This window comes from Sphaeramia orbicularis, chromosome 4, assembly GCF_902148855.1.
Source record: "Sphaeramia orbicularis chromosome 4, fSphaOr1.1, whole genome shotgun sequence".
Taxonomy (NCBI): Eukaryota; Metazoa; Chordata; class Actinopteri; order Kurtiformes; family Apogonidae; genus Sphaeramia; species Sphaeramia orbicularis.
Window position 1 is genome coordinate 5,666,653 of NC_043960.1, and position 27,488 is coordinate 5,694,140.

The following is a 27,488-nucleotide window of genomic DNA, read 5'->3' on the forward strand; positions in this document are numbered from 1 at the left end:
TAGAGAAAATAAGTCAAAACTAAATAAAACTAAACTATAATGAAAAATCCAAAACTATTAGAACCTTGGAACGGAGCAGGAAGGGGTTTGTCCAGGAAAGGTTACACATACTTTTAGTTACAGTTACTGTCGTTGTGAGCATGAAAACTGAATCTCAGGGTAAAAAGTGAACATCTGAAAATAATCCCTCCTTGTGGCACAGTTTGTTGCTCAGAATCCTCTCACCCCACCCCACCCCACCCCTCCCCCCTGAACCCAGCGACCCTTCATGAAACCCACAGTGGGCGTTAGTCCAGCAGATCCTCACCTGCAGCAGGCGTCACAGTTTGTTAGGTGGTGGTGCTGGTGTGTGTGTACAGGATGAAGACAGGAGTGTGTGTATGTATGGGGGTGGGGGTTGGGTGGGGTTTGGGGGGCGGTCACACCTCCGTGCTGATGGCCCGGGTGTTGGTGTAGAAGTCAGGGGGTCGTCCACGCTGGGCCTCCCTCAGCAGGGAGCCTCGGACGGCGGGCAGCGGCATGGCCAGCGCCTGGTTGTCATAGTGGGTGGGCATGTAGGTGATGCGCTCGCCGCCGTTGCGCATGTCGTCGGTGGTGCGTATGTAGAAAGGGGAGTCGTAAGGGGAGCAGGTGGGGCAGTAGCTGCGACGCCCTCCTGCGGATTTGGAAGGGTCGGAGGATCCGGGCGGCTCCGGCGGCGACAGGGACAGCGGGCTGACGATGGAGCCGTCCAGGCCGGACACGCTGCAGGCGTTGCAGGCGAAGTGTTGCTGAGAGATGGAGCCACTGTCAGACCCATTCTTCTTACAGCAGTAGTACTGAAAAAAAAAAAACACAGAGGCACAAAGTCAGCTTTAGCCCTTTCATGCAGGAATTGTGAGAACCTTAGTCAAGACTTTTTTCTTCAGTGTTTTTATTCCTCCTTAGGCATGAAAAAAAAAACAATGCAATCAAGTTTTTTTTCCTATGGAGTTACAAAAATATCCATGCATTTAATTTTTGAAGTAAAGAAACATATGTTTAAAACCCAATATCAGAAAGTGAGATGAAAACAATGAAATAAAAACATTTTTAATGCTGCTAATCTGATGTCTTCTCACATTTTAACATATTCTAATGCTAGTCATTACTCACTTCATGGAGATAACATGCAAAAAAAGCCTTCTTGTCTAACAAATAATTGATTTACACTTAAAGGTGCAGTATGTTCTAAGTAATTATAAAATGGTCTTGACTGTCACCAGACATTAAGGAATCCTTTTCATTTCAAATACTGATATCAGTGACAGTAATAGTCCAGCCAGAACATTTGTATTTGAAAAGCTCAGTGTCAGCCCCGAAATGATGTTTATGTTGACATTGTGTGTTTCGGTCTGAGGCTCCGCCCATCACCTGTCTGCCAATCACAGAGTCAGAAGCCTTTCAGCTCCAGGTTGCCAGTTCCCACTGTGCTGCAGCTGGAACATTTCTGATCATAAATGTCTGACGCTATTAAACCTAAAAGGACTCTTATTAATCCCAAATACATCGCGACAAAGGGGGGGTGCGGCTTGTAGTAAAAGTGAAACTTCAGGCTCATTTCCCTTTTCCCTATCTCCTGAACCTTCGCAAACTTTCATTTGAGTGTGCAGGACGTTTGTCCTGGCCTGTTATATATTAGACTAATGTAGAATAAGTCTGGTGATGATTTTTTGTATGAAATTTATGGTGTGGTGGCAAGGATTAGTGGAACCACTGGTAGTAGACGCTCATGCTGGATCTGGCAACCCCTAGCCTGGGGGGAGGAGGGGGGGATACCACGCTCTACAGTATTTTGAACACACACACACACACACACACACACACACACACACACACAGACTGTACCTGGAGTCTACAGTAACAGAGCACAGCTATGATACACAGAAGTATCACTGTGGCCAGTATTCCTCCGGTTATGACAACAGTTCCAGCTGTCATCCGACCAGCTCTCCATCAAACTCTACCGGCAAAGTCAGAGATTAGGAGATGGAAATAAAGTGACACACATCATTACATCTAGTACATCATATACATTAAAGCAGGTTTGTCAAACATGCAAACAGTCAAAGGTGTCGAACTGGTTTTAGTTCAGGTTCCACATTCAGACCAGTATGATCTAAAGTAAAATAATAACATATTAACCGATAAAAAATAATGACTCCCACTTTTCTTCTTGGTTTAATGTGAAAAAAATAATATTACATTATGCTTATAAATAATGATAACTCTACATTTTTCTCTTTTAGTGCAAAAAATAACATTAAATTTTGACATTTACAAATTATCCTTTAACAAAAAAATGTGAATAACCTGAACAAATATGAACCACCTGAAATGTCTAAAGCAAATTAAGTTCAAATTTAACAATATTCTACCTGTTACTAAATGTTCTGCACCTTTGTAGATCTGATCTATAATGCACATATATACATAATATTGTTAAAATTTGACTTATTTTCCCAAGAAATTTCATTTTGTTCAGGTTATTCACATCTTTTTTTTGGTTGTTTGTAAATGTAAACATTTTCATAATTTTAATGTTCGTTTTTTTTACTAAAATGTAAAGGAAAAAATTGGAGTTGTCATTATTTACAGGTTATGATGTTATTATTTTACAGGTTCGACCCATTTGAGATCAGATTGGGCTGAATGTGGAACCTGAACTACAGTGAGTTTGACATTCCTGTATTAAAAGGTCAAGATTCTATGGCTAAACCTTCTCACACCTGAAATATGTGGCATATTCACACTACTCCACCTTAAATTTGTGGCATAAAATAATCTAAAACACAGTAATATTCGGGAAAAAAAAAGTGCCAAACATGACACGACATGTTTATTTTACTCACGTTCAGCAAAGTTGCTTAACACCTGAAAGTATAAAAAATAATATGTGATAACAAAATATTACAGAACATACTGAGAGAGAAATCATTACAGGGAGTGAAATAATACTCACATCAGAAGAGTGTTCAAAGGCTGTAAAGTTGAAGAGAATCCAAATCGCAGGGTTAAAGGTCAAAGGTCACACCACTGGATACTGTACGAACATCTCTGAGGAAAGAAAGAAGGAAAAGTCAGAGTTTAATCCTTAAAGACCCAGGACTAATTTCAAGGTCAAGGTTAGTTTATTTGTACCCATAGGTAGATTTGTTTTGCAGTCTAGGTGACTGCTTTGGTATTACAACAACACATACGTTGAACATGTAAGACAGGTACTTGATCATGCTTACAGACAGGACAAAAAGTGTTCAGTGTTCCACCATTCATCAGTATAGCAGCGTGGATAAGTAAAAGAATAAAATAAATAAACAAGATCAAAAAAAAAAAAAAAAAAAAAATGCAATAGAACACAATAAAAACCAGAAAAGATAACAACAATCCGGGATAAAAACCAGAATAAGACCATAAAATTTAAACATTTGAAGTCACAATAATAATAAATAATTATACATAATAATTATAAATAATTTTGTGGCTGTTCCAAAATACTTTTTTTCTTATATTTAACTTTTCTTTTTTTACTCCTGACATATTTAACCCATACAGACCCAGTGCTGCTTTTGTGTCAGTTCCCAAATGAATTTTTCTCTCTTTTTAACCATTCTTAAGTGATTTATCACCATTTATTAAAATATTATCTTCTGTATTTTGCATTTTTTCAGTGAAAATCATGTATTTTTCGATATTTAATTCACCGATCATGTAGATGTTCATTAACCCATAAAGACTCAAATATCCACTGTCAACCAGAAGTATCTACTGATCTAAAATGTCTAATACCTGTTCATCCACTAATTCTACCAATACATGTAAATAATTGGTGTAAAATACAGTTTAACATCTTTTCATGGTCATCAGATAGGACCTATTTGAACGTTCAGAGGTTCCATAGTTACCATGGAAACACAGTCATCTTCTACAACACTGATTCACCAGGAGTTTAATAAATGATGGTGGATGAACACACTGGGTTTATGTTCAGATAACAATAGATTTGACTGAAAAAGTGACATTTTCTTTGGTTTCTCTGTTTGTGGTAAAATAAATCTCAATTTTAATCTGAGTTTTTATGAACATCTACATGATCAGTGAATTAAATATAGGAAAATACATACAGAGACAATGCAAAACAAAGAGGGTAATATTGCAATAAATGGTGATAAATCACTTAAGGAAGGTAAAATATAGAGGAAAAATTCATTTTGGAACTGCCACAAAAGTAGCACTGGGTCTTTATGGGTTAAAGCTCAGATTAAAGTTGACTGTTATTATATGAAAAACAGAGAAAACAAAAGAAAAAGTGACTTTTTCAGCAAAGATATCAATAACAGAATGTAAAAACAAGTGTCTCCATCCACTGTCATTGATCAAACTCCATGGGTTTGTTATTTTAGACTTCAATTTTGTTCAGTTTGTGGCTTATTTTGTTCATGGCACTTAATATTTTGTTGATTTATTATTCATTTTTGTTCATTTTATTGATTAGTTTGATTGTTAGCTAGTAATCAGAATCAGAACACTTTATTAGTAGTAAAATAAAAGTAGCAGGAGATAGACAGATAGATAGATAGATAGATAGACAGATAGATAGATAGATAGATAGATAGATAGATAGATAGATAGATAGATAGATAGATAGATAGATAGAAAACTCTAAATATACAAACATATAATAATAATAATAATAATAATAATAATAATAATAATAATAAATGTAAGATCAATTGTTAAGTTCGATGTGGTTGTTCATTTTGTTGTTTATTTAACTTCATTTTTCTTCATTTTTGCTTAATTTTTCCACATTATTTATTGTTTTGTACGTTTTTATTTGTTATTTTTCATGTTTGTGTTTCCATGGTAACTACGGAGCTTCTGAACGTCCAAATGGGTCATATCTGATGACCATGAAAAGATGAATACCTGTATTTTACACCAATTATTTACATGAATTGATCGGATTAATGGATCAACAGGTATTAAACCGTTTCCGTCAGTAGATGGTTTAGTTTGTCAGTGGCTGTTTTGAGTCTTTGTATGTTCATAAAAGAGGCTGTGAACCTTTTTCTCCACTGGGTGGTGCTGAAATGCCAGAAAACTCTCCGTCCACCATCCTCCTCATGTGAATCTACTTCTGCATCCACTTACTCCATATAATCCAATTTTCTGATTCATCACTGACAATGAAAAGAGTTAGAGTTAAGAAACAGGAAATTAAAACATATGCAGCGACGAAGTCCACAAACACCCAAATCACATCTCTGTCTGTCTGTTTTCACCCTCATAAACATACAAACAAATGCAGCCAAACACTGAGCTGCAGGAAATGTGATTCAGCATCAGTGGATTCAGTTTCCTGAGGGTTTTAATCAGTAGGATGAGGTTTATCCTGCTGATAAAAAAACTACATTTGATTAAAATTAGGCTTTGTTTTTCACTAAAGAAGGCATGTGCACTGAGGCTGACATACATACGGGCATGAATACACATATTTTTTGCATCAGTTGCATCACATTCTGTGGCCTGTGAAAGAACTGAGGTGTGTATTTGTTGTGTTTTCATGTGAACGGTCACTTTTGTACAGATGTGACAGATGAAAACACTCATTCGACCATAACAAGGTTGGACTTTCATGCTTTTTTTTTTTTTTTTTTTTGCCTCTGTGTTGTTTTCTAACCTACAGTTTTTGCAATAAACCGATTTGATAACATCCAGGAAACAAAAACAGTAAAAATCAAATGCATTGATATTTACTTCCATTAACTTTTTGCATTATTGTGAACCCCATCTTTGGAATAATCTATGTCCTGAACGTTAATCAGCGTCTTTATCATTATTTAAGTATAAATGTAAAATGTTATGCTTAATTTTTTCTACATTAATAACATTTATTTCTACCTGCCTTTTTTTTTGCACTGGTGTGTTGCATATTGTCTCCAGTGTTACTTTTGTGTCAGTTCCCAAAAAAAAAATCTTCCCAATATTTAACCTTTCTTAACTGACTTATCACCATTTATTATAATTTTATCCTCTGTATTTTGCATTTTATCAGTATAAAACAGATATTTTCCTATATTTAATTCACTGATCATGAAAATGTTCATAAAAGCTCAGAGTAAAGTTGAGGGTTATTATATCAAAAACAGAGAAAACTGAAGAAAAGTGACTTTTTCAGTAAAGTATAATATTAACTGAACATAAACCCAGTGTGTCCATCCACTGTCACTGATCCAACTCCATGGGTTTTACTGGTGAATCATTGTTGTAGAAGATGACGGTGTTTCCACGGTAACTACAGAGCGGGATTCGAACTGCCAAACCTTCGGTTACTGGATGACCCACTCTACCGTCTGAGCCATATGTATAAAAATAACATATGCTTAACAATATAAATAAACCTGCCTTGCCTTAAGAGTTAAATAGTTCTATTAAATCTGAATCAGTGGATCAGAGGTTGAGGCGAAGTGCATTCTGTGAAACTCAACAGGGTAACATATTAACTCAGGGGTCTCCAACTCATTTTCTTTCAGGGGCCCCATTCAGCCCGATTTGATCTGCAGTGGGCCGGACCAGTAAAATAATAACATAACAATCTATAAATAATGACAACTCCAAATTTTTGTCTTTGTTTGAGTGCAAAAAACCCCAAATAAATTATGAAAATACTTACTTTTATAAACTATCCAAACATAAAAGATGTGAATAACCTGAAAAAACTGAAATTTATTTAGAAAATTAAGTACGATTTTCACAATATTATGCTTCAACTTATCATTTATACATGTAACAGGCAGAAAATTGTTAAAATTGTGCTTAATTTTCTTTAGACATTTCAGGTTGTTCATATTTGTTCAGGTTATTCCTGTGTTTTTTCAACCTTGGGGTCGGGACCCCACATGGGGTCACCTGGAATTCAAATGGGGAAGCCTGAAATTTCTAGTAATTGATTAAAAAATAATTAAATAATATTAATTAATAATTTAAAAAATGGGCGACACAGTGGTGCAGTGGTTAGCACTCGTGCCTCACAGACAGAAGGTCCTGGGTTCGATTCCAACACCAGTCGATGGGGGTGGGACCTTTCTGTGTGGAGTTTGCATGTTCTCCCTGTGTTTGCGTGGGTTCTCTCCGGGTACTCTGGCTCCTCCCACCATCCAAACACATGCACTGATAGGTTAATTGGTTAATCTAAATTGCCCATAGGTGTGAATGTGAGAGTGATTGTTTGTCTCTATATGTTCAGCCCTGAGATGAAACTGGTCACATGTCCAGGGTGTACCCCACCTTTGCCCCTGTGTAGCTTGGGTAGGCTCCACGTGACCCTAGTGAGGATAAAGCGGGTTCAGATAATGAATGAATGAATGATTAATAAATAAATAAATAAAAACTTAATAATAAAAAACTAGAAAAGCACTCGGAGAGCGCAGACCTCTGCCAAGGCAGATCAGTTCCCACCCCACCACTGACCACCACCAAAATTTAATCATTTGTTCCTTGTGTCAGCATCAACATTTCCTGAAAATGTAATCAAAATCCATCCATAACTTTTTCAGTTATGTTGTTAACAAACACACAAACCCTGGCAAAAACATAACCTCCTTGGCGGAGGTAAATATATGGTGAGTTGACAGAGACAATCACAATCCATATCAGACAAACTGTGAGTCTGAAACTGCAGCACTGTGGTTCTGTTTATCTGTCAAATGTTCATTGTGGTCAGTTTCAGATGCTGCAGCTCTTTCATAATTCCTAGTTTGAGTTCTCGTTTGTTCAGTATTAATTGTCAGCCTTGTAAATCACAGCTGGACTGACTGTACATATCCTGACCAAGGAAAATTAAATTCTCCCTTTGTGCAGTAATCTACACCTGGCTTTTCTGCCTCTGTCCATAATAATACACGTTATATAGACTAAATGTCCTCTAAAATTAACCTGGGTTTGAAACAGAGGATAGAAAACTATTGCATGATCAAAAATAAATTAATTTTAGCAAAAAAAAAAAAAAAGTCTCTGTTTTGAATGTCTGGGGTCGCCAGAAATTTGTAATGTTGAAATGGAGTCATGAAAACTGACTGTCCGTTCAACCTCCTCCACTCTCATCTACCTTCTTTTGTGTGTTTTTCTTTTGTCAGTATTTGTCTCTGTATTTGTTCTTTGATTACCATTTAGTATTAACTTCCTATCTGTTTACCCGTTGGATGTATGTTTGTCCCTTGGTTGTTTATTGTAAAGCATTTTTGAGAACTTAGAGAAGCACTATATAAAACCGATGTATTATTATTATTTATTATGAGCCAAAAAAGGCTGGGAACCACTGGATTATTCACATTTAATTGTTACAGGATAGTTTGAAAAAGTGAATATTTTCATAATTGAATGTTATTTTTTGCACTAAAACAAAGACAAATATTTGAAGTTGTCATTATTTATAGGCATAATGTAATATTTTTTTACACATGAAATCAAGAAGAAAATATGGAGTCATTATTTTTTGTAGGTTATTATTAGAGCTGCAACTGATTAATCGACTCAAAGTGATCCAAAAAAATCATTCAACCCCAATTCTCCTGAATCAAAGCTTTGTTTCCTTCATTTCTCTGCTGTTAAACTTTGGTTCCACTGTTGTGTTTCACACGGACGCTTATTGTGATGCACAAAGAAGCTTCAATTCAGGAAAGCTGCAATAGAATATTTCCCTTCAATCAATTAGAGTCGATTAATCGAATCGGGCATTTTTTTTTTGCAGCTTATATTTTATTAGTTTTAAAAGAACAACAACAAAAAGCAAACACAACAACATAAATAGGTCTGGGTAACAGTCTTATCAATTATTTTGCTTATATAATGTCCATTTTTTCCACTTTTTGTTCATTTGTGGTTCTTGTCGTCTCAATCTGTGTGTTAGTTTTTCCATTAGAAATATGTCCTCGATCGTAGTTATCCATTGATCCTCTGATGGTACGTTCATTTTCCCCCAATTCCTTGTTCTACATTTTTTTGCAGCTATCAACATCACCTTTACCAAATATTTATCGTATTCACATATAGTGCCATCACCAAAGTTGCATAAATAAAGAATTTCAGCTTTCTTTGGAATTGTGTATCCTAATACTTGACATAGGACATTGCAGATCATTTCCCAATATTCTGAAAGTTTTGAACATTTCCAAAAAACATGAGAATGGTCAACATCCATCTGCCCGCATTCTCTCCAACATTCCTGATGCCTCTGGAACTGTTTGCTTTTAAACTTGGGTGTAATAAAAAATCTTATAAGATTTTTCCAGGCAAATTCCCTCCATGTCCGAGAGCTACAGGGTGGGGAAGCAAAATTTACAATATTTTGAGGCAGGGATTGAAAGACAGTGTATGACCAATTAGTTTATTGAAAGTCATGAGAATTTATTTGCCACAAGAAAATGTCCATAATAGAAAATGTTTTTATTCTATGTGTCCTCCTTCTTTCTCAATAACTGCCTTCACACGCTTCCTGAAACTTGCGCAAGTGTTCCTCAAATATTCGAGTGACAACTTCTCCCATTCTTCTGTAATACACTGAACAAAAATATAAACGCACCACTTTTGTTTTTGCTCCTATTTTTCATGAGCTGAACTCAAAGATCTAAAACTTTTTCTATGTACACAAAAGGCCTATTTCTCTCAAATATTGTTCATAAATTTGTCTAAATCTGTGTAAGTGAGCACTTCTCCTTTGTCCTTTGCTGAGATAATCCATCCACCTCACAGGTGTGGCAGATCAAGATGCTGATTAGACAGCAGGATTATTGCACAGGTGTGACTTAGGCTGGCCACAATAAAAGGCCACTCTAAAATGTGCACTTTTACTGTATTGGGTGGTCCAGGGGGGTCAGAAAACCAGTCAGTATTTGGTGTGACCACCATTTTCCTCGCACAGTCTTCTTCATGAATTCTCTGAAACAGCTTTGGAGATGGTTTATGGTAGAGAAATGAACATTCAATTCACAGGCAAAAGCTCTGGTGGAGATTCCTGAAGTCAGCATGACCATTGCATATTCCCTCAAAACTTGTGACATCTGTGGTATTGTGCTGTGTGATGAAACTGCACATTTTGGAGTGGCCTTTTATTGTGGCCAGCCTAAGGCACACCTGTGCAAAAATCCTGCTGTCTAATCAGCATCTTGATATGCCACACCTGTGAGGTGGATGGATTATCTCAGCAAAGAAGAAGTGTTCACTAACACAAATTTAGACAGATTTGTGAACAATATTTGAGAGAAATAAACCTTGTGTGTACACAGAAAAAGTTTTAGCTCTTTCAGTTCAGCTCATGACAAATGGGAGCAAAAACAAAAGTGGTGCGTTTATATTTTTGTTCAGTGTAGTATCTTCCAGACTTTCTGGTAATAGTTTTGCTCATAGTCATTCTCTTCTTTCCATTATAAACAGTCTTTATGGACACTCCAACTATTTTTGAAATCTCCTTTGGTGTGACGAGTGCATTCAGCAAATCACACACTCTTTGACGTTTGCGTTCCTGATTACTCATATGGGCAAAAGTTTCTGAAAAGGTATGGATAATAGTGTTAGGTATGATTATGACATCGATATATGTTTGGTTTCAAAACAATTGACGTAGTGCCTGCTGAGAAAAAACAACTAAATATTCATTGTAAATTTTGCTTCCCCACCCTGTAGTAGTTGTATGATGTAATTTCCACATGTTTAGCCAATCTATATCATCAATTTCTATGTCAAATTCTCTTTCCCATTTCACTTTTACATAGTAAGTTGTTTGCTTATCGAGATTTATTAAGGCTTTATATAATGCTGAGATTATGAATCGGGCATTTTTGCATTCACTTCAAGCACCTAATCGATTAATCGGTTGCAGCTCTGGTTATTATGCTGTTATTTAACTGTACTTCATATTGGTCTGTATGTGGAACCTGAACTAAAATGAGTCAAAAATGAGCCTTGACTGTGGAATTTTTGCACTTTGTAAATTCATCCCACAGGCTGGATTGGAACCTTTGGCGGGCCGCATTTGGTCCCTGGGCCTCATGTTTGAAACCCCTGTATTAACTTGTGAAATAGTTCTGTCAAACTGTGGAGTAGAAAAGGTGGCGGCGCCGCTGTCAGAGGCAGCGGTCGGACTGTGAACAGCTACAGCGGCACCGGCCTCATAAACCATGTTTCTGTCACAAAGTACACTAGCCTTCAATTATTCGTGGAGACCAAACGGGACGCCGGCTGACAGATTCCTCTTAACATCATTCATCATAACTCTCTCCAGCGTATGCAATCCCAGACTCAGTCCACCAAACTATTTTTCATAATTAATGCCAGCGTGGTGAGTTGTACTGAAATGGAAATGGAGTCACTGCTGTCAGCAAGTCATCCTTTACTCACACGCACACAAACAAATCACACACACATTTGTTTTCGTCCTGTTTACATGTTGGTTGGATTAATCCAGTGGTTCTCAGTCTTTTTCTGTCCTGCCCCCCCACCCCCCCCCACCACCACCACCACCACCACCACCCCACCCCCTTTTTTTTTTTCTTGGAGGACGAAAAATCTCCAGCCCCCCAATCCTAACAACATTGTAACAGTTATAAAAGAAACATCAGTATCGTAACAATAATTTTTGCTTTTCCTTGAATAATTTTTGGTTCAAATTAAAAAGAACTTAGATTTTTCTCGAACAATACAAATAAACTCAACCAGGCTGCCCCCTGAGACAATATTTTTCCAAATAAAAATAGGAAATGCACAATTATCTTACAGCTATGACAATAAAGTTACTTTCTTTAGAACAACAAACAAATTTTGATAACAAAGATGAACATTTTATCATTGAGCCCATTTACATTCACACCAATACTCTGGTCATTATCTGATTTCTGGAGTAATCAGATTATTCCAGTGATCATGTAAACAGGATAATCTGTTCGAATTTATCTGATAACAGCAAAAATCTGATTATGAGAAATCATATTAACACACCTAGATTTCTCCACGATACTCCGATGTCTTCACGCAGGTACACAGGTTAATCTGATTTCATTCTTTTTTTTTTTTTTTTTTACGTCTGCACGTGTGTAAAAAAAACAACTGTATAAACAAAAGTTACACAGCAACAAAGTGAGCCTAAGAAAGAAGGTAAATAAACAATAAATGAGTGTGAATGTGAGAGCGAATGAATAATGGGTCAATAATGTAAAGCGCTTTGAGTGTCTAGAAAAGTGCTATATAAATCCAATCCATTATTATTATTATTATTATTATTATTATTATTATTATTATTATTATTATTATTATTATTATCATTATTATTAATAATAAATTAACCCTTTCATGCATGAATTATGAGAACCTTAGTCAATATTTTTTTCTTGAGTGTTTTTGTTCCTCTTTAGGCATGAAAAAAACAACAACAATGCAATTGATTTTTTATTTTTATTTTTTATGAACCTATTTTTAAGGGAGTCACAAAAATGTCCACTCAACTGGACACCATGCATTTAAGTTCTGAAGCGAAGAAATATTTATTTAAAACTCATCATCAGAAAGTGATATACTGCGTGAAAACTATGAAATAAAAACATTTTTAATGCTGCTAATTGCTAATGTTTTCTCACATTTTATCATACTCTAATATTAGTTATTACTCATTTCATGGAGATAAAATCCTCCTGAGACCCAGGAAATTGACAGTTTTAGCTTTTTTACATTAAAAAATTGTCTTGATTGGAAACTGCATAATGTAACAGTTTTTTCACATACATTTTTAAAATTATTTGTATTTATTTATTGATTTTTTAATGGAACATCCTTTGCATGCACAGCATTTTTAAAGTAAAACTGTCAAACTTTTGTCCCCTACAGAGGACAAAATGCATTGCTGGGTCTCAGGAGGATATGCAAAATAAATAAATAAATAAATAAATAAAAATTGTTTGTTAATTACAGTCTAATAACAATTAGCAATTGATTTACACTAAAACATGTTACTGCAGATCAGGTTTATCAAGAGCAGCAAAGTTACAGCAATTGTATGAACTGCAGTGTTTTGGATGATGCATAAGTGTCCACTGTGTCGGCTGATATGGAACTAAAACAACAAAACCCATGAATATACAAGAGAACAGCTGGAGAAGAACTGTCCACTGGAGTGACCAGTATGCATGAAAGGGTTAAATTAAGGATAGCCGCAACATGTGACCTATTTTGTAGTCTTATTAGCTCCCATATTAGGATAGCTAATGTTGCCATGGTAACAAGACAAGACCGGATGTTTTGAAAATGACAGGAAGTGTACGTCTTATGTCATAACATACATATGTACTCTGAAAGAAATCAAATAATGGACTGACACATTTAAACCAGGGCTTTTCGCTTATTGCATTTCTGAAGTGCATGTAAACTTGTCACATCTGATTACAGCGATCAGATCAGATTACTCCCATTTATCGGATTTTTATGGTCATGTAAACAGGCTCACTATCGGTGGCTGCAATGAGCCTGTTTCCATTGCACATCTCAGAACATTCAAGTGCACTGGTCAAAAACAGAAACATTGCACATGTTTCTTTTCCAGTCCAATCCTTGTCCGTTCTCCAAACCTAAACTCTTTGTCTCATCACAGATCACCACGGCAGTAGATTGGTTTGGTGTACGTCCCTAAAATGAGTCCAGGCTCCTCCAGTGCTAAAACATTAGTTCCACCTGCTACGTTCGACAGCGTATTAGGGCCACATAAGAAAATAAAAACATTTGTCACTACGAGAACAAAGCTGTAAAATATCAAGATAAAACCCATAAAAAACAAAAAAAGTCATAATTTTACAAGAAAAAACTAAAATTTTGAGAATAAAGCCATAATATTATGAGAATAGCGTCGTAATTTAAAAACAGGTGGAAAAATATCATCATTTACAAGAATAAAGTTGTACCTACTTGTCACATAATGGAGAACCTGGAACATTTTGTGAGGTTCTACTTTCATTTGGGCTTTACGCACAAAGGCCAAATACTGAGCCTATTAGCCCCGCCCACCATCAGCACATTAGCATTAGTCGTCCGCTCCAACAGAAGTGACAGATGCTGCTTCGCTTGTTACGTTCGCTGTAACCGGAAACTCTGTCATCAACAAGGCTTAAGGCTAACGATTTATAAATTAGGACTTTTTATCGCACTATTGCAAATTTATTTTCAAAACATTATGACTTTAATCTCATAAAAGTACGACATTATTTTCGTTAAATTATGAGTTTTTTTTTAAAACTACGACTTTATTTTCATAATATTATGGCTTTATTCTCATAAATTTAGGACTCTTTTTGTATTCTACTTTATTCTCATAAAATGATGGATATTTTACGACTTTATTCTCGTAGCAACAAGTGTTTTTATTTTCTTACGTGGCCCTAATACGCTGTCATAGCTAGGGGTGTAAGAAAATATCGGTTCTGCAATATATCGCGATATTTCATTTCACAATACTGTATCGATATTAAAAAGTACTGTATCGATATTTTTAGGTATTTATTCAAATGTAGATATTGTGGAGGTTCATCAATGTTTTTTTTAAGTTTATATCTTATTTATTATTATTTAACACTGTTCTATTAAATAACGTTAGTTCCTTTGTTGGGATTGCACAAAAATACTGTTCTGATGTTAGTTCTGAACTAACAGAATATGAACATTTGAACAGGATCTTAAACTGTAATGTCTGTAAAACATGATTTCAGTTTGAACACAGGAACATTTGGTGAAACAGCATTAGATCCTGTTGGGATCAAATAAAAATGTGTTTAATATTTGTGCAGTTTTCTGGTGTAATTCAATTCCTCCAGGAAATAATCTTTAAAAAACCCCAATAAAAATGGCCTTTTTAACAGTATCGTGATATATCGTATTGTGATCCTAGTGTTGTGATTTGTATCGTATGGCCAGATTCTTGCCAATACACAGCCCTAGTTGTAGCCGTATATTCTAACCTGAAGGAATAAAAACAAACGCCCAGGAGTGATTCCATGCCCCCCCCCCCCCCCCCCCCCCCCCCCCCCCGACAAGCCTTCACACCTCCCCTAGGGGACCCGCCCCACAGTTTGAGAAACACTGGATTAATCTAAGACGACGTTATCTGACAAAGCATAGAAAGTGGAGAAAAATGAGGCGGATCTCGGCATCAGCGAACAAACACCCGCACGAACGCTGAGCACCGGCAGAAACTGGATCAGTCACCGTTGGGTCCAGATTAGAGTGGCCTTCAATCCCCAGTACAGCCTGAAGAGCCCAGTCTGCTGATAACACACACACACACACACACACACACACACACACACACTGCATTCACTCAGGCAGAAATATATGCACACATTCCCAGATAAATCAGGACGTCCTAATAAAAGCTCCATTAGAACAGACAGCAGCGTCTTCATAGCACTTACAGGCCGTCAGCGAATGAAAGCGTCAGCGTTCATTTACTAACTCACAACAAATATATAATTCACAATACAAGTTGATCCTGTCACATACATAATGCAGCGTATACAGTTTACTTATAACACATTGGAAGTAACAAAACTTACACTATGTGGACAAAAGTATGTGGACACGCTGAATTCAGGTGTTTCTTTTCTAACAGGGGTCTGGGATACAAAACAATAAAACTGGTCAACAACAAATTTATTGTTTAAGTTTTTTGAGCTGATTTAGGATCATTTTGGTGTGCTGAATCCAAAAATCACATTCATTTTGCTCAATCAGGTCAACTTTCTGAACTATGCTACATATTGGCTTTTTAACATTTTTGCTTACATTTATGGGCATTTTCACATCATATGATACAAAATTCTTTCATATTTCTTGCAACAAACGAGTTCTGAAGATTTTACTTTTGCCAATTTATGATTAATGTTTTTTTTTAATATTACAGGTGAATGAAATGGCTTCGACTAGAAGATCGTGCAAAAATAAGCCTGACGTATTCTGCTACATCTACGGTGAATACAACATTGTACCTAACAGGAATCAAGTCACAAGTTTCATAAAGTGTGCTTACCAATCTTATTTTGGTATTAATTATTATATTTTGTGAGAAGATCAAATTTTTCAAAATCAAATTAGCAAAAAAATCTGACCTGATTGAGAAAAACAGATGTCATTTTTGGATTTAGCGGTGCAAAATGGTCCGAATTCAGTTGAAAAAACCTAGACAACTTGCAAAAAACATTTTTTTTGTAACCCAGTGTAATGTTATGACCCTGGGTCGTAATTTGCCTATTTTTGTGTATATATACAGGGTGGGGAAGCAAAATTTACAATGGACATTTAGTTGTTTTTTCTCAGCAGGCACTTCGTCAACTGTTTTGAAACCAAACATATATTGATGTCATAATCATACCTAACACTATTATCCATACCTTTTCAGAAACTTTTGCCCATATGAGTAATCAGGAAAGCAAACGTCACAGAGTGTGTGATTTGCTGAATGCACTCGTCACACCAAAGGAGATTTCAAAAACAGTTGGAGTGTCCATAAAGACTGTTTATAATGGAAAGAAGAGAATGACTATGAGCAAAACTATTACCAGAAAGTCTGGAAGATACTATTAAAGAAGAATGGGAGAAGTTGTCACCTGAATATGTGAGGAACACTTGCGCAAGTTTCAGGAAGCGTGTGAAGGCAGTTATTGAGAAAGAAGGAGGACACATAGAATAAAACATTTTCTATTATGTACATTTTCTTGTGGCAAATAAATTCTCATGACTTTCAATAAACTAATTGGTCATACACTGTCTTTCAATCCCTGCCTCAAAATATTGTAAATTTTGCTTCCCCACCCTGTATATATGTTTTCTGTTTGGTGTGTGTGTTCTCCTCTGTCCTGTAGGTGTGCTGTGCCCTTTTTGTGTCTGTTTGAGTTGCAGGAAGCTGATTGGTGGAGCATGATTGCCCGACCCCTTTAAAAATGGCCCTGGATGTTCAGGTGGCTCTCTCTCTCTTGCCTCCTTCCAACCCTGTGTTCCTGTGTGTGCGACTGTCAGTCTTCCTGTGTTTGTGTTAATTGGAGATTGTATGTAGCTGTAAACAGTATTGTTGTAAATTTGATCCTTTTTTTCTGGTAGGGGAGGTCGGCTCTTTTATTTGGACCTTTTCTCCTGTTTTTGGTTAGGGAGTTCAGGTTAGTTTTCTGTATTTTATTTCTTGCATTTATTTTTGGATTAGGAAGTTTAGCTGAACCTTGTGGAAGACTTTCTGTTTGTTGTTTTAGCCGCACCCTCCCCTAACCCTTCTTTAGTTAATTTAAAAATGAATACTGTGAACTTTACTTTTTTTTGGACTGACGTGTGTGCTTGGGAGCTGGGAGGGGACAAAAGTAGAGCAATAGTATGTTCGCCCTGGTAAACCCAGAGTAACAATAATGACTAATGTCAGAATATAGTTTTATATTGGGATAAATATCATTGCATTGCTTGGTTTGGTTTAATTTGTAATATTTGTTTCCAAAATGCCTCAGAGATGGTTTTGACTTCATTTCTCTCAACACTGATTTTGTTTTTTATCCATGACTACGATTTTAAATGTTCTTCCTCTAAATTTCTAAAATATTTTTCATGCTCTGACTGTAAATGATAATTTTCTACCACAACTAACCATCTATTTTCTTCACATCTCACTGAGGAAGAAAAGTCTCCCATTAAACTTTAAAGAAATATTGATATTTATAAACTATACGGACAAAAGTATTGGGACACATCATGTCTACAGTTGTAAGATGTCCTGTTCATGATGATTTGAAATAAAAACATCAAAATTTCCTTAAAGTTTAAAAACGGTGCATTTCAGAACCATCTGTAACTATCGAATGGCTACAAATTGTGAATGGAATATTTGAGATGGAGATTCTGACCCATAGATTGAGGACTCAAGAAGAGCAGTGTCATGATAAATGGGAGAATTGGACAATTTTCATTTCAACGTCAAATGACTAAAACCAATTGTTATCCACAAAGGTTTCTTAAGGACAGTGTATCATAAATGTCCCATTTGTTTGTATTGTACAGAATTCAAACGACAAAAATAAAATAACAAAAAAAAAATATATTTCCTGAAAGTTTAATGAGAAATGTTTCTTCCTCAGTGAGATGTGAAGAAAGTAGATGAATAGTTGTGGTAGAAAATTATTATTTACAGTCAGAGCATGAAAAATATTTTAGAAATTTAGAGGTAGAACATTTAAAATCATAGTCATGGATAAAAAACAAAAACAAAATCAAAGTTGAGAGATGTTCTGTTTTTGTCATCCATGACTATGTTTGTTAAATATTTTTCCTGCTCTGACTTTAAATAATAATTTTCTACCACAACTAACCATCTACTTTCTTCACATCTCACCGAGGAAGAAAAATCTCCCATTAAACTTTAAGGAAATATTGATGTTTTTATCTCAAATCATCATGAGCAGGACATCTTACAGCTGTAGACATGATGTGTCCCAATACTTTTGTCCATATGGTTTATAAACATCAATATTTCCTTCCTTAAAGTTTCATGGGAGATTTTTCTTCCTCAGTGAGATGTGAAGGAAGTAGTTGGTTAGTTGTGGTAGAAAAGTATTTACAGTCAGAGCATGAAAAATATTTTAGAAATTTAGAGGTAGAACATTTAAAATCATGGTCATGGATTAAAAAACAAAAACAAAATCAATGTTGAGAGAAATTAAGTCAAAACTATCTCTGAGGCATTTTAAAAGCAAAGATAACAATTTAAACCAAACTAACCAATCCAATCATATTTATCCCATAATATAAAACTGTATTCTGACATTAGTCATTATTGTTTTGTATCCCAGACCCCTGTTAGAAAAGAAACACCTGAATTCAACATGTCCACATACTTTTGTCCACATAGAGTACGTCGTTCGCAGTAGTTTACAGAATTTGCATAATGCAGGAGCTCAGGTCTTTAATGAGTCAGTGTTTGCGTTTGGAGTGTTGCAACCCTTCACAGCTGTCAGAAAAGCCCTGTATAAGCAGGCCAGGAGTTCCAGGCCCTGGAGGTCTGTCTGCACATCTAATTCCATCTGACTGGAAAACACAACGATATGAAAATGAAGTGTGTTTCTGTCAGGTAAACCATAACTGCGGATGATGAAATGAGTCCAGTCGGCCAGTCACACTGTTGTGAGTTGTGTGACATTCAGGTCTGAGCACATTTCAAGTGTTGATACATTTTTTTACAACTTGTTATTTTCTCCCAAAAACTTGTATCTGCAACACTTTAGCTTCAGGCAAAAGTATATTATTCAAGTTCCCGCTCTGACACCTGTCAGTCATCTCTGTGGGCTGAAATGTAACCCGAGGCTATAAACCAAACAATGCTGATGTTTGTAAAATGCCATATGCTCTGCCAAGTTGTGTTACATTACATAATGCTTGCACTTTTCTGATGGCACTTTCTTTTATTAACCTGTCAATCAAACACCTACAGACAAAAAAAAAGTACCTGTTACAAGTTCCAAGAATAAGAGTTATGTCTTCTAACAACTGAAGTAGACAAACCTAAAACCAAAAGATATTTAAGTTAAAAAAAAAGAAAGGGAGAATTAAATGTGTTTTGCATGTTTACTTATTACCTCAGGTAATAAGTAAACAGGTGGTAGAGCAGGTTGTCCAATAACCGAAGGGTTGGCGGTTTGAATCCCACTCTGTCCTAGTCAGTCTGTTGTGTCCTTGGGCAAGACACTTCACCCTCCCTGCCTCCAGTGCCACCCACACTGGTGTATGAATGTTTGGTGGTGGTCAGAGGCGCAAATTGTCAGCCACGCTTCTGTCAGTCTGCCCCAGAACAGCTGTGGGTACAGATGTAGTTTACCACCACCAGAGGGAGAATGTGAGAGCGAATGAATAATGGATCAACAATGTAAAGCGCTTTGGGTGTCTAGAAAAGCGCTATATAAATCCAATCCATTATTAATTGCGTAACTTTATGTTGATACTAAATTGTGTATGAATTAAATATTCCACTCCTTATTTTATTTCTGTTATTATTGCCATTATTGTCATTAATTAAATGTTTGTAAATATGAAAAATACCTTTTACTGTGGTCAAGGTTAATATCGTTAACGAAATGACGAAAACTAGAATTGAAAAAACATTTTTGTTAACTGAAATAAATAAAAACTGTAATTAAAAGAAAAAAATGATTACTAACTGAAACTGTATTGTGTGTTTACAAAACAAATTAAAATGTATAAAAATTAGGGATAAAATTCCCTTCGTTTTCGTCTTTGTCAGTGTCGAATTGACATGAAAGTGATTTATTTCACCCTAGTAATTTAGGTAATGGTACCATACGACACTTCACGTCTGTCACTTGTCGTCACTTGTGGTTTCCAGTCGTCTTCTGGTCCCCATTCTACCTGGAAACATGGAGACTAAAGTTGGGAGAAAGCAGCAGAGTCCTGTCTGGGATTTATTTGAATACGACAGCGAGGATGATAAAAGATACGACAAAACTAAAGTTAATACTAAAACTAAGCATTTAGAAAAAAAGAAAACTAATAAAAACGAGCAAACCTGCTCTAAAAACGAATGAAAACTAACTGAATTAGAGAAAAAAAACGTCAAAACTAAATAAAACTAAACTATAATGAAAAATCCCAAACTATTAGAACCTTGACTGTGGAAATCACTAATGAGGACCAATATGAGCGTACAACAGATGAAATTTATGCTTGAATACGACTGTGTTGAATATATTTCATTAAGGCTTATCAAATATAGCCAATTAATTACACACTTTTTGCTTTCTGAAAATCATGACAAACGTTTGCTAGGTTAAAAGTTTATTATTGTACACATAGGGAGATTTGGTCTCTAAATTTTAGCCCTCTAAATATACACAGCATTAGCATTAGAATTAGCATTAGTGCTTTCATTAGTGATTAGCATTAGCAATTAGCATTAGCACTTGGCCTATTAGGAGCAGTGGCGTTCAGGGACCAACTGCAGTTTTTCATCAGTATCGTGGTCAGTCAGTGCAGACAAATGTTTATTTTACTGAGGTGCGATTAGTCCTTTTGTGGTTTTTCTTGCTAATAAAGACTTAAAATGCAACCTGTTTGCTTATTGTAATATAGGTCTATTTATAAATATGTTTCTCCATCAACACATAGCATAGGGTTTCAGTGAAGAAAGCTATTTTTTTAAACATGCTTTGTCTTGAGTTCCACATTTATCCAATTCTTTATTGTAAATTTGTCCAAAAAAATCACGTTACATGTTGCAGTGGAGAAGGATGACATGTTGTATGGGTCTTGGTAATGGACTGTATGTAAGAAATGAATGAAAATAACATGATGTGTGTTGCCATGTTGGCTTTTTTGGAGCAGGAAGTGACCAAATTTGGACCAAAGGGATGGAGATACATAAATGAGGGGGTTCAGAGTCATTTCCAAGGAGACCTGAATGAACTAATGTTTGCATTAAGTCACAACTAAAACTGTAAACTTCATCAAGCAAAGACATTCACTTCAAATTGCGCAAAATAACGCAGCTGGAATAGTCCTAAACTGTCCATTTAGAACAGGCGTGTCAAACTCATTTTGTTCAGGGGCCACATTCAGCTAAATTTGACCTGAAGTGGGCCCAACCAGTAAAATAATAACATAATACATAAATAATGTCAACTCCAAACTTTTCTCTGTGTTTTAGAGCAAAAAAAAAAAAGTCAATTTATGTTATGAAAAGGTTTACATCTACAAACTCTCCTTTCAAAAGATGTGAATAACATGAACAAACTCAAAAAATAAGTGTCATTTTAACAATATTATGCATCACTTTATCAGTTACACGTGTACATTATAACTTACAGATCACAGTGGATCTACAAACACACAAAACATTTAGTAACAGACAGAATGTAGTTAAAACTAAAAGCACTCGGAGAGCGCAGACCTCCGCCAAGGCTGATCAGTGGCCCCCCCCGTGGGCCCCCCAACCCCCGATCACCACCAAAATTTAATCATTTCTTCCTTATCCCATTTCCAACAAACCCTGAAAATTTCATCCAAATCTGTCCTTAACTTTTTGAGTTATGTTGCACACTAACGGACAGACAAACAGACAAACAAACAAACAAACAAACCCTGGCAAATACATAACCTCCTTGGCGGAGGTAATAATTACACTTACTTCTCTTAAGAAATTTCAGGTTGTTCATATTTGTTCAGGTGATTCACTTTTTTTTTGTGCAAAATTATATTTTGTTTTAGTGTAAATACATGAAAATATTTACATTTACAAAGAAAAATTTGGAGTTTTCATTACTTATATGTTATTATGATAGTATTTTACTGGTCCTGCCCACTTGAGATTGAATTAGTCTGAATGTGGAACCTGAAATAAAAGGATTGTTAATATCTTAATGTAACTTTTGCTTTTCACAAATTCATCCCAAGGGCCGGACTGGACCCTTTGGCGGGCCGGATTTGGCCCCTGGGCCGCATGTTTGACACCTGTGATTTAGAACAAGTACTAGAGACACTCACACCCGTCTGGCCTGGTTACATGCATGAATTATGAGAGCCTTAATTAAGATTTTTTTTTTTTTTTTTACTGAGTGTTTTTATTCCTCTAAGCATTTAAAAAAAAAATGCGATTGACATGTTTTTATGAACCTCTTTTTCACGGAGTTGCAAAAATGTCCTTTCAGCTCGACACAGTGCATTTAATTTTTGAAGAGAAGAAACGTCTTTTCTGACATACTGTGTGAAAACTATGAAATAAAAACATTTTTTAATGCAGCTAATGCGATGTTTTCTCATATTTTAACATACTCTAACACTGGTCATTACTCACTCCATGGAGATAATATGCAAAAAATGAAAGCTTTTTGTTTAACCCATAAAAATCCAGTGCTACTTTTGTCATCATTATGTTTAAAAAAACAACAAGTACAACAAGAAGCAACTGATTTAAACTCAAACATGTTAGTGCAGATGAAATTCATGAAGAACAGCAAAGGTACAATAATTATATGAACTGCAGTGTATGGGATGATGCATGAGCGTCCACTGTGTTCCCTCCCAAAGTCAGAACTAAACATGGAGAATCAGCGTTCAGTTTCTATGCTCCGTATATCTGGAACAAACTACCAGAAAATATCAGGTCTGCTGAGAGTCTGAGTTCTTTTAAGTCCAGGTTAAAGACTCACCTGTTCACTGCTGCCTTGACTAAAAGGCTTTTGACTTTTTAAATTTTATATTCTCTTTGAAACTCTGCACTGCAACTTTTACTTTAATATGTGTGTGTTTTTATTTTTGTTTTATTTTATTTTATTTTGATTTTATGTGTTGTTTTCTTACTCGCTGTTTTTAATCACCTTTTATATGTTTCTTTTATAATGTTTTAAATGTGTTTCTTTTTGTTTCTTTTATTTCAATGTCCTGTGTGAAGCACCTTGAATTGCCTTGTTGCTGAAATGTGCTATACAAATAAACTTGCCTTGCCTTGCCTTGCATTGGCTGATATGGAACTAAAATAACAAAATCCATGAATAGAACAGCTGTAAAATAGCTGTCCACTGTAATGACCACTGTGCATGAAAGGGTTAAAGGCAGAATTAGATACTCTTTAGTTAAATTTATTAGAAACATCATAATTACAAAAACACCTGAACTTCTTTACAGTAAACTGACTTTCTTCAGTGACGTCCATCAACATTCCACACGTCAGTCAGAGGACAGACGTTTCCTGTTGCCTGCCTGTAGGACCAACCAAATACAGGGGAGTGTGCAATACAGGGCAACGGTGGCATGGAATACATTGCCACAATTTTTAATTTCAGAAATTCAAGCAGTTAAGTTTTTCTAAAAGGTTGAGAATTTTCATATTTACCCAAGAATAACCGAGCTATTGCACATCTATAATGACATCATCTAGACCACAGGTGTCAAACATGCGGCCCGGGGGCCAAATCCGGCCTGCCAAAGAGTCCAATCCGGCCCTTGGGATGAATTTATGAAATGCAAAAATTACACTGAAGATATTAATAATCCTTTTAGTTCAGGTTCCACATTCAGACCAATTCAATCTCAAGTGGGTCAGACCAGTAAAATACTGTCATAAAAATCTATAAATACTCACAAATCCAAATTTTTCTCTTTGTAAATGTAAATATTTTCATGTATTTACACTAAAACAAAGTATAATTTCACAAAAAAATGTGAATAACCTGAAATGTCTTAAGAGAAGCAAGTACGGTTTTAACAATATTCCACCTGTTATTAAATGTTTTGTGTATTTGTAGATCCACTGTGATCTGTAAGTTACAATGCACATGTGTAAATGATAAACTGAGGCAGAATATTGTTAAAATTACACTTATTTTTTCAGTTTGTTCATATTATTCACATCTTTCAAAAGGATAGTTTGTAGATGTAAACCTGTTCATAATATAAATGGACTTTTTTTTGCTCTAAAACATAGAGAAAAGTTTGGAGTTGACATTATTTATATATTATTATGTTATTATTTTACTGGTTCGGCCCACTGCAAATCAAATTTAGCCGAATGTGGAACTAAACTAAAATGAGTTTGACACCCCTGATCTAGACGGTTTGTTTTTTTGTTTGTTGTGGAGCTGTTTTTATTTGTTTTTATTTTTATTTTATGTTTCTGATTTTTGGTTTATTCTTTTTTTCTGTTGTTGTTGGTATTATCCTTGTTATTGTAATTGTTTTGTATTGTGTGCTGTTGTTGATTTTCGGTTTTTGTGTTGAGTGTATGTACATCCTGTTTGTTGGGTGAGTTGTGGGAAATTGTGGTGCTTTGTTTATGTGCTGCTGATGACCCCAGGAAGAGGAGCTGCTGTGGTATGCAGCAGCTAATGGGGATCAAACTAATAAACTAAACTAAACTAAACTAAACTAAACTAAACTAAACTAAACTAAACATTTACATCTTGTTAGTGCAACCACTTAACTAAGACATGAAAACCTTCTATTAAGCCTAAAATAATATACAGACCAGAATAGAACCAGAACATTTATTGGTAACACTTTATAATAAGTACACACTATGAAGCATTAGTTTAGCATTAATAAATTTATCATTTATAAAGCATATTTTTGACATGAATACTCATTAATATATGGTTTATAAGCACAATTACAAATGTTTTACTCATCATTAATAAGAACATTAGTTATAGATTAACAAATACTGAATTTATCATTTATAAAGCATATTTCTGACATGAATACTCATTAATATGGTTTATAAGCACAGTTACAAATGTTTTACTCATCATTAATAAGCTCATCTACAATGTGCTTAATGATTATATTTTTATACTTTATAAATTATGGATTCAGCATTTAAAAATTTAGTATTGCATCCTTTACAAACCAGTTATGAAGTGCATTTATGCTCGCACATACACTATTCAGACATGTACTGAGGGTTAGTGAACATTTTAGTGGATATTTTATACGAACTCACACATTTCTTTTCCAACTGATGTCTTCTAAACAGTTATTAATAAAGGAATTCATTATTTCAGGTAGTTATAAAGCACTTACTACTCATTAATTAAGTATATGGTGTGAGCTCATTGAAAGTATGGACTATCTATGACATATAAAGCATTTACAAATGAGATTTAAAGGTTGGCCATGCCTAAAGACTCACAAAAGTGTTCTAACAAATGAAAGACACAGCACATGGGATTATCAAACAAACTGTATGATTGAATGATTATGATTATGAATGATTAGTAAAACCTTTATAACTGTGGTTATAAACCATATACTAATGAGCATTCATATCAGAAATATGCTTTATAAATAATGAATTCAGTATTTGTTAATGCTTACCTAATGCTTCATAGTGTGTACTTATTATAAAGTGTTACCCATTTATTAGAGGATCCATTTAAAACAAGTGAGACCAGAATGACTCAGTTGGGAAAAAATCCATAGTGAGTTCAATGCAAGTGCTTTTTTTTAGAGCAGTACCCAGTGGCCATCAGCGGTATTACACTTTAAAATACTTCTACATCAGCTTCCTTTTGCAGCGGCAGTCATTGCCTTTCGGTCTTGGCCATTTGAGAAGCAAAATGGTTCCACACTTGAAGAATGACACTCCAGGTTCCACCTAGAAGAACCACTGCACCGCTCTTCCTGTTTTTCCTTTTCTATTCTCAGGTGTTTTGTGCTCGTTGGCTCTCCGTCACCAGTGTGTTTTATTACTTTCCTTTGTCTCTGCCTTGAGTTAGTTTGTCTGCTATGTTGTACACGACAGGTTTCCCAGATGCTGTTTTTGGCAAATCAGAGTAATGAGAATATCTGCCCAAGTCTCCCTGTCCCCCTGATGGAGTGTTCCCTCTGGAGTCTCAGCCATCAGTCTTCAGGAGCATCTGAAGGACCTTGACTGACCTGCGGGATTTTTACAAGATTGATTCTTTGGAGGTGAAATTGCTCAGGCCAGCAGTCAGCCTGTATTAGTCTTTGCTTCTCCCAGTACACTCCAGATATCATCCGTCCTGTAGAATAAAGGCTGCGGTCCACATAATGTGTCAGATTAAACACAGTCTGTTTTAGAAAGACACGAACTGGTGTGTATGCTGGTCCAGTCTTGAAAAATTGTGACTGAAAATAGCTTCATCCGATGACAAGGACAAATAAAACTAAAAACCATTTGCTGTTGTAAAAATAACATGGGTTTTTATAATGAAGTGGCTATTGGCACAGTACTATGGGACTAACTTTGTCATGTGTCTATTCCCACAGATCCAATCAGTCCTGGTTCTATCCTGTGTAGACTGGTCACCTGTCCCCCTGCTGACACTGCACTGTGGACTAGAGCCCGACCGATTAATCAGGCCGATTATAGCGTATCACCAATTAATCACCATCGGCCAATATATAGGCAGACAGCCATCCTTCAGGAGTCTGGGTCTGCTCGAGGTTTCTGCAGCTAAAGGGAAGTTTTTCCTCATCACTGTCACCAATCACAAATGTTTGCTCCTGGAGGATTCTGTTGGGTTTCTGTAAATTTGATTTGATTTGATTTGATAAAGCACTTTGTGACTCTGTGAAAAGTGGTCTATAAATAAAATTTACTTACTTACTTAGCCAATATATTAACTTTTTTTTGCTGCACGGAGATTCTGTCGCTTGCTGCTCCTGTGTGTGTGTGTTTGTGTGTGTGTGTTGCCCGGAGAATAAGAGGAACTTTAAAGCGAGTTAGTTTCACTTTCACTCCTGCTCTGACAATGACACTATCACCCCCCCCACACACAATCACATAATCACGGAGCTACACCCCCCCCCCCCCGCATGCTCTGACAAGGATGGACTGCTGAAACACACCCCCCCCCCCCCCAGCTTTGAAAATCAGCCCCCCCCCCCCAAAAAAAAAAGAATATAAAGATAGTTTTGCAGCACCTGGAGGGAGCATTTTTCTT

At 35.8% G+C, this 27,488-nt stretch overlaps 1 protein-coding gene across 1 annotated transcript in view; it reads right to left on the bottom strand.

The window, feature by feature from the left end:
- Positions 1–27,488, bottom strand: part of LOC115418661 (protein FAM163A) — a 79,031-nt gene that overhangs the window by 1,361 nt on the left and 50,182 nt on the right. The window contains exons 2-5 of the mRNA XM_030133200.1: positions 2,981–3,075; positions 2,871–2,892; positions 1,867–1,981; positions 65–818 (exon numbers count right to left, since the gene is read on the bottom strand). Of these exons, the coding sequence (XP_029989060.1) occupies positions 420–818; positions 1,867–1,959 (492 nt within the window). The 5' untranslated portion in view covers positions 1,960–1,981; positions 2,871–2,892; positions 2,981–3,075 and the 3' untranslated portion in view covers positions 65–419. The remainder of the gene's footprint in view (positions 1–64; positions 819–1,866; positions 1,982–2,870; positions 2,893–2,980; positions 3,076–27,488) is intronic.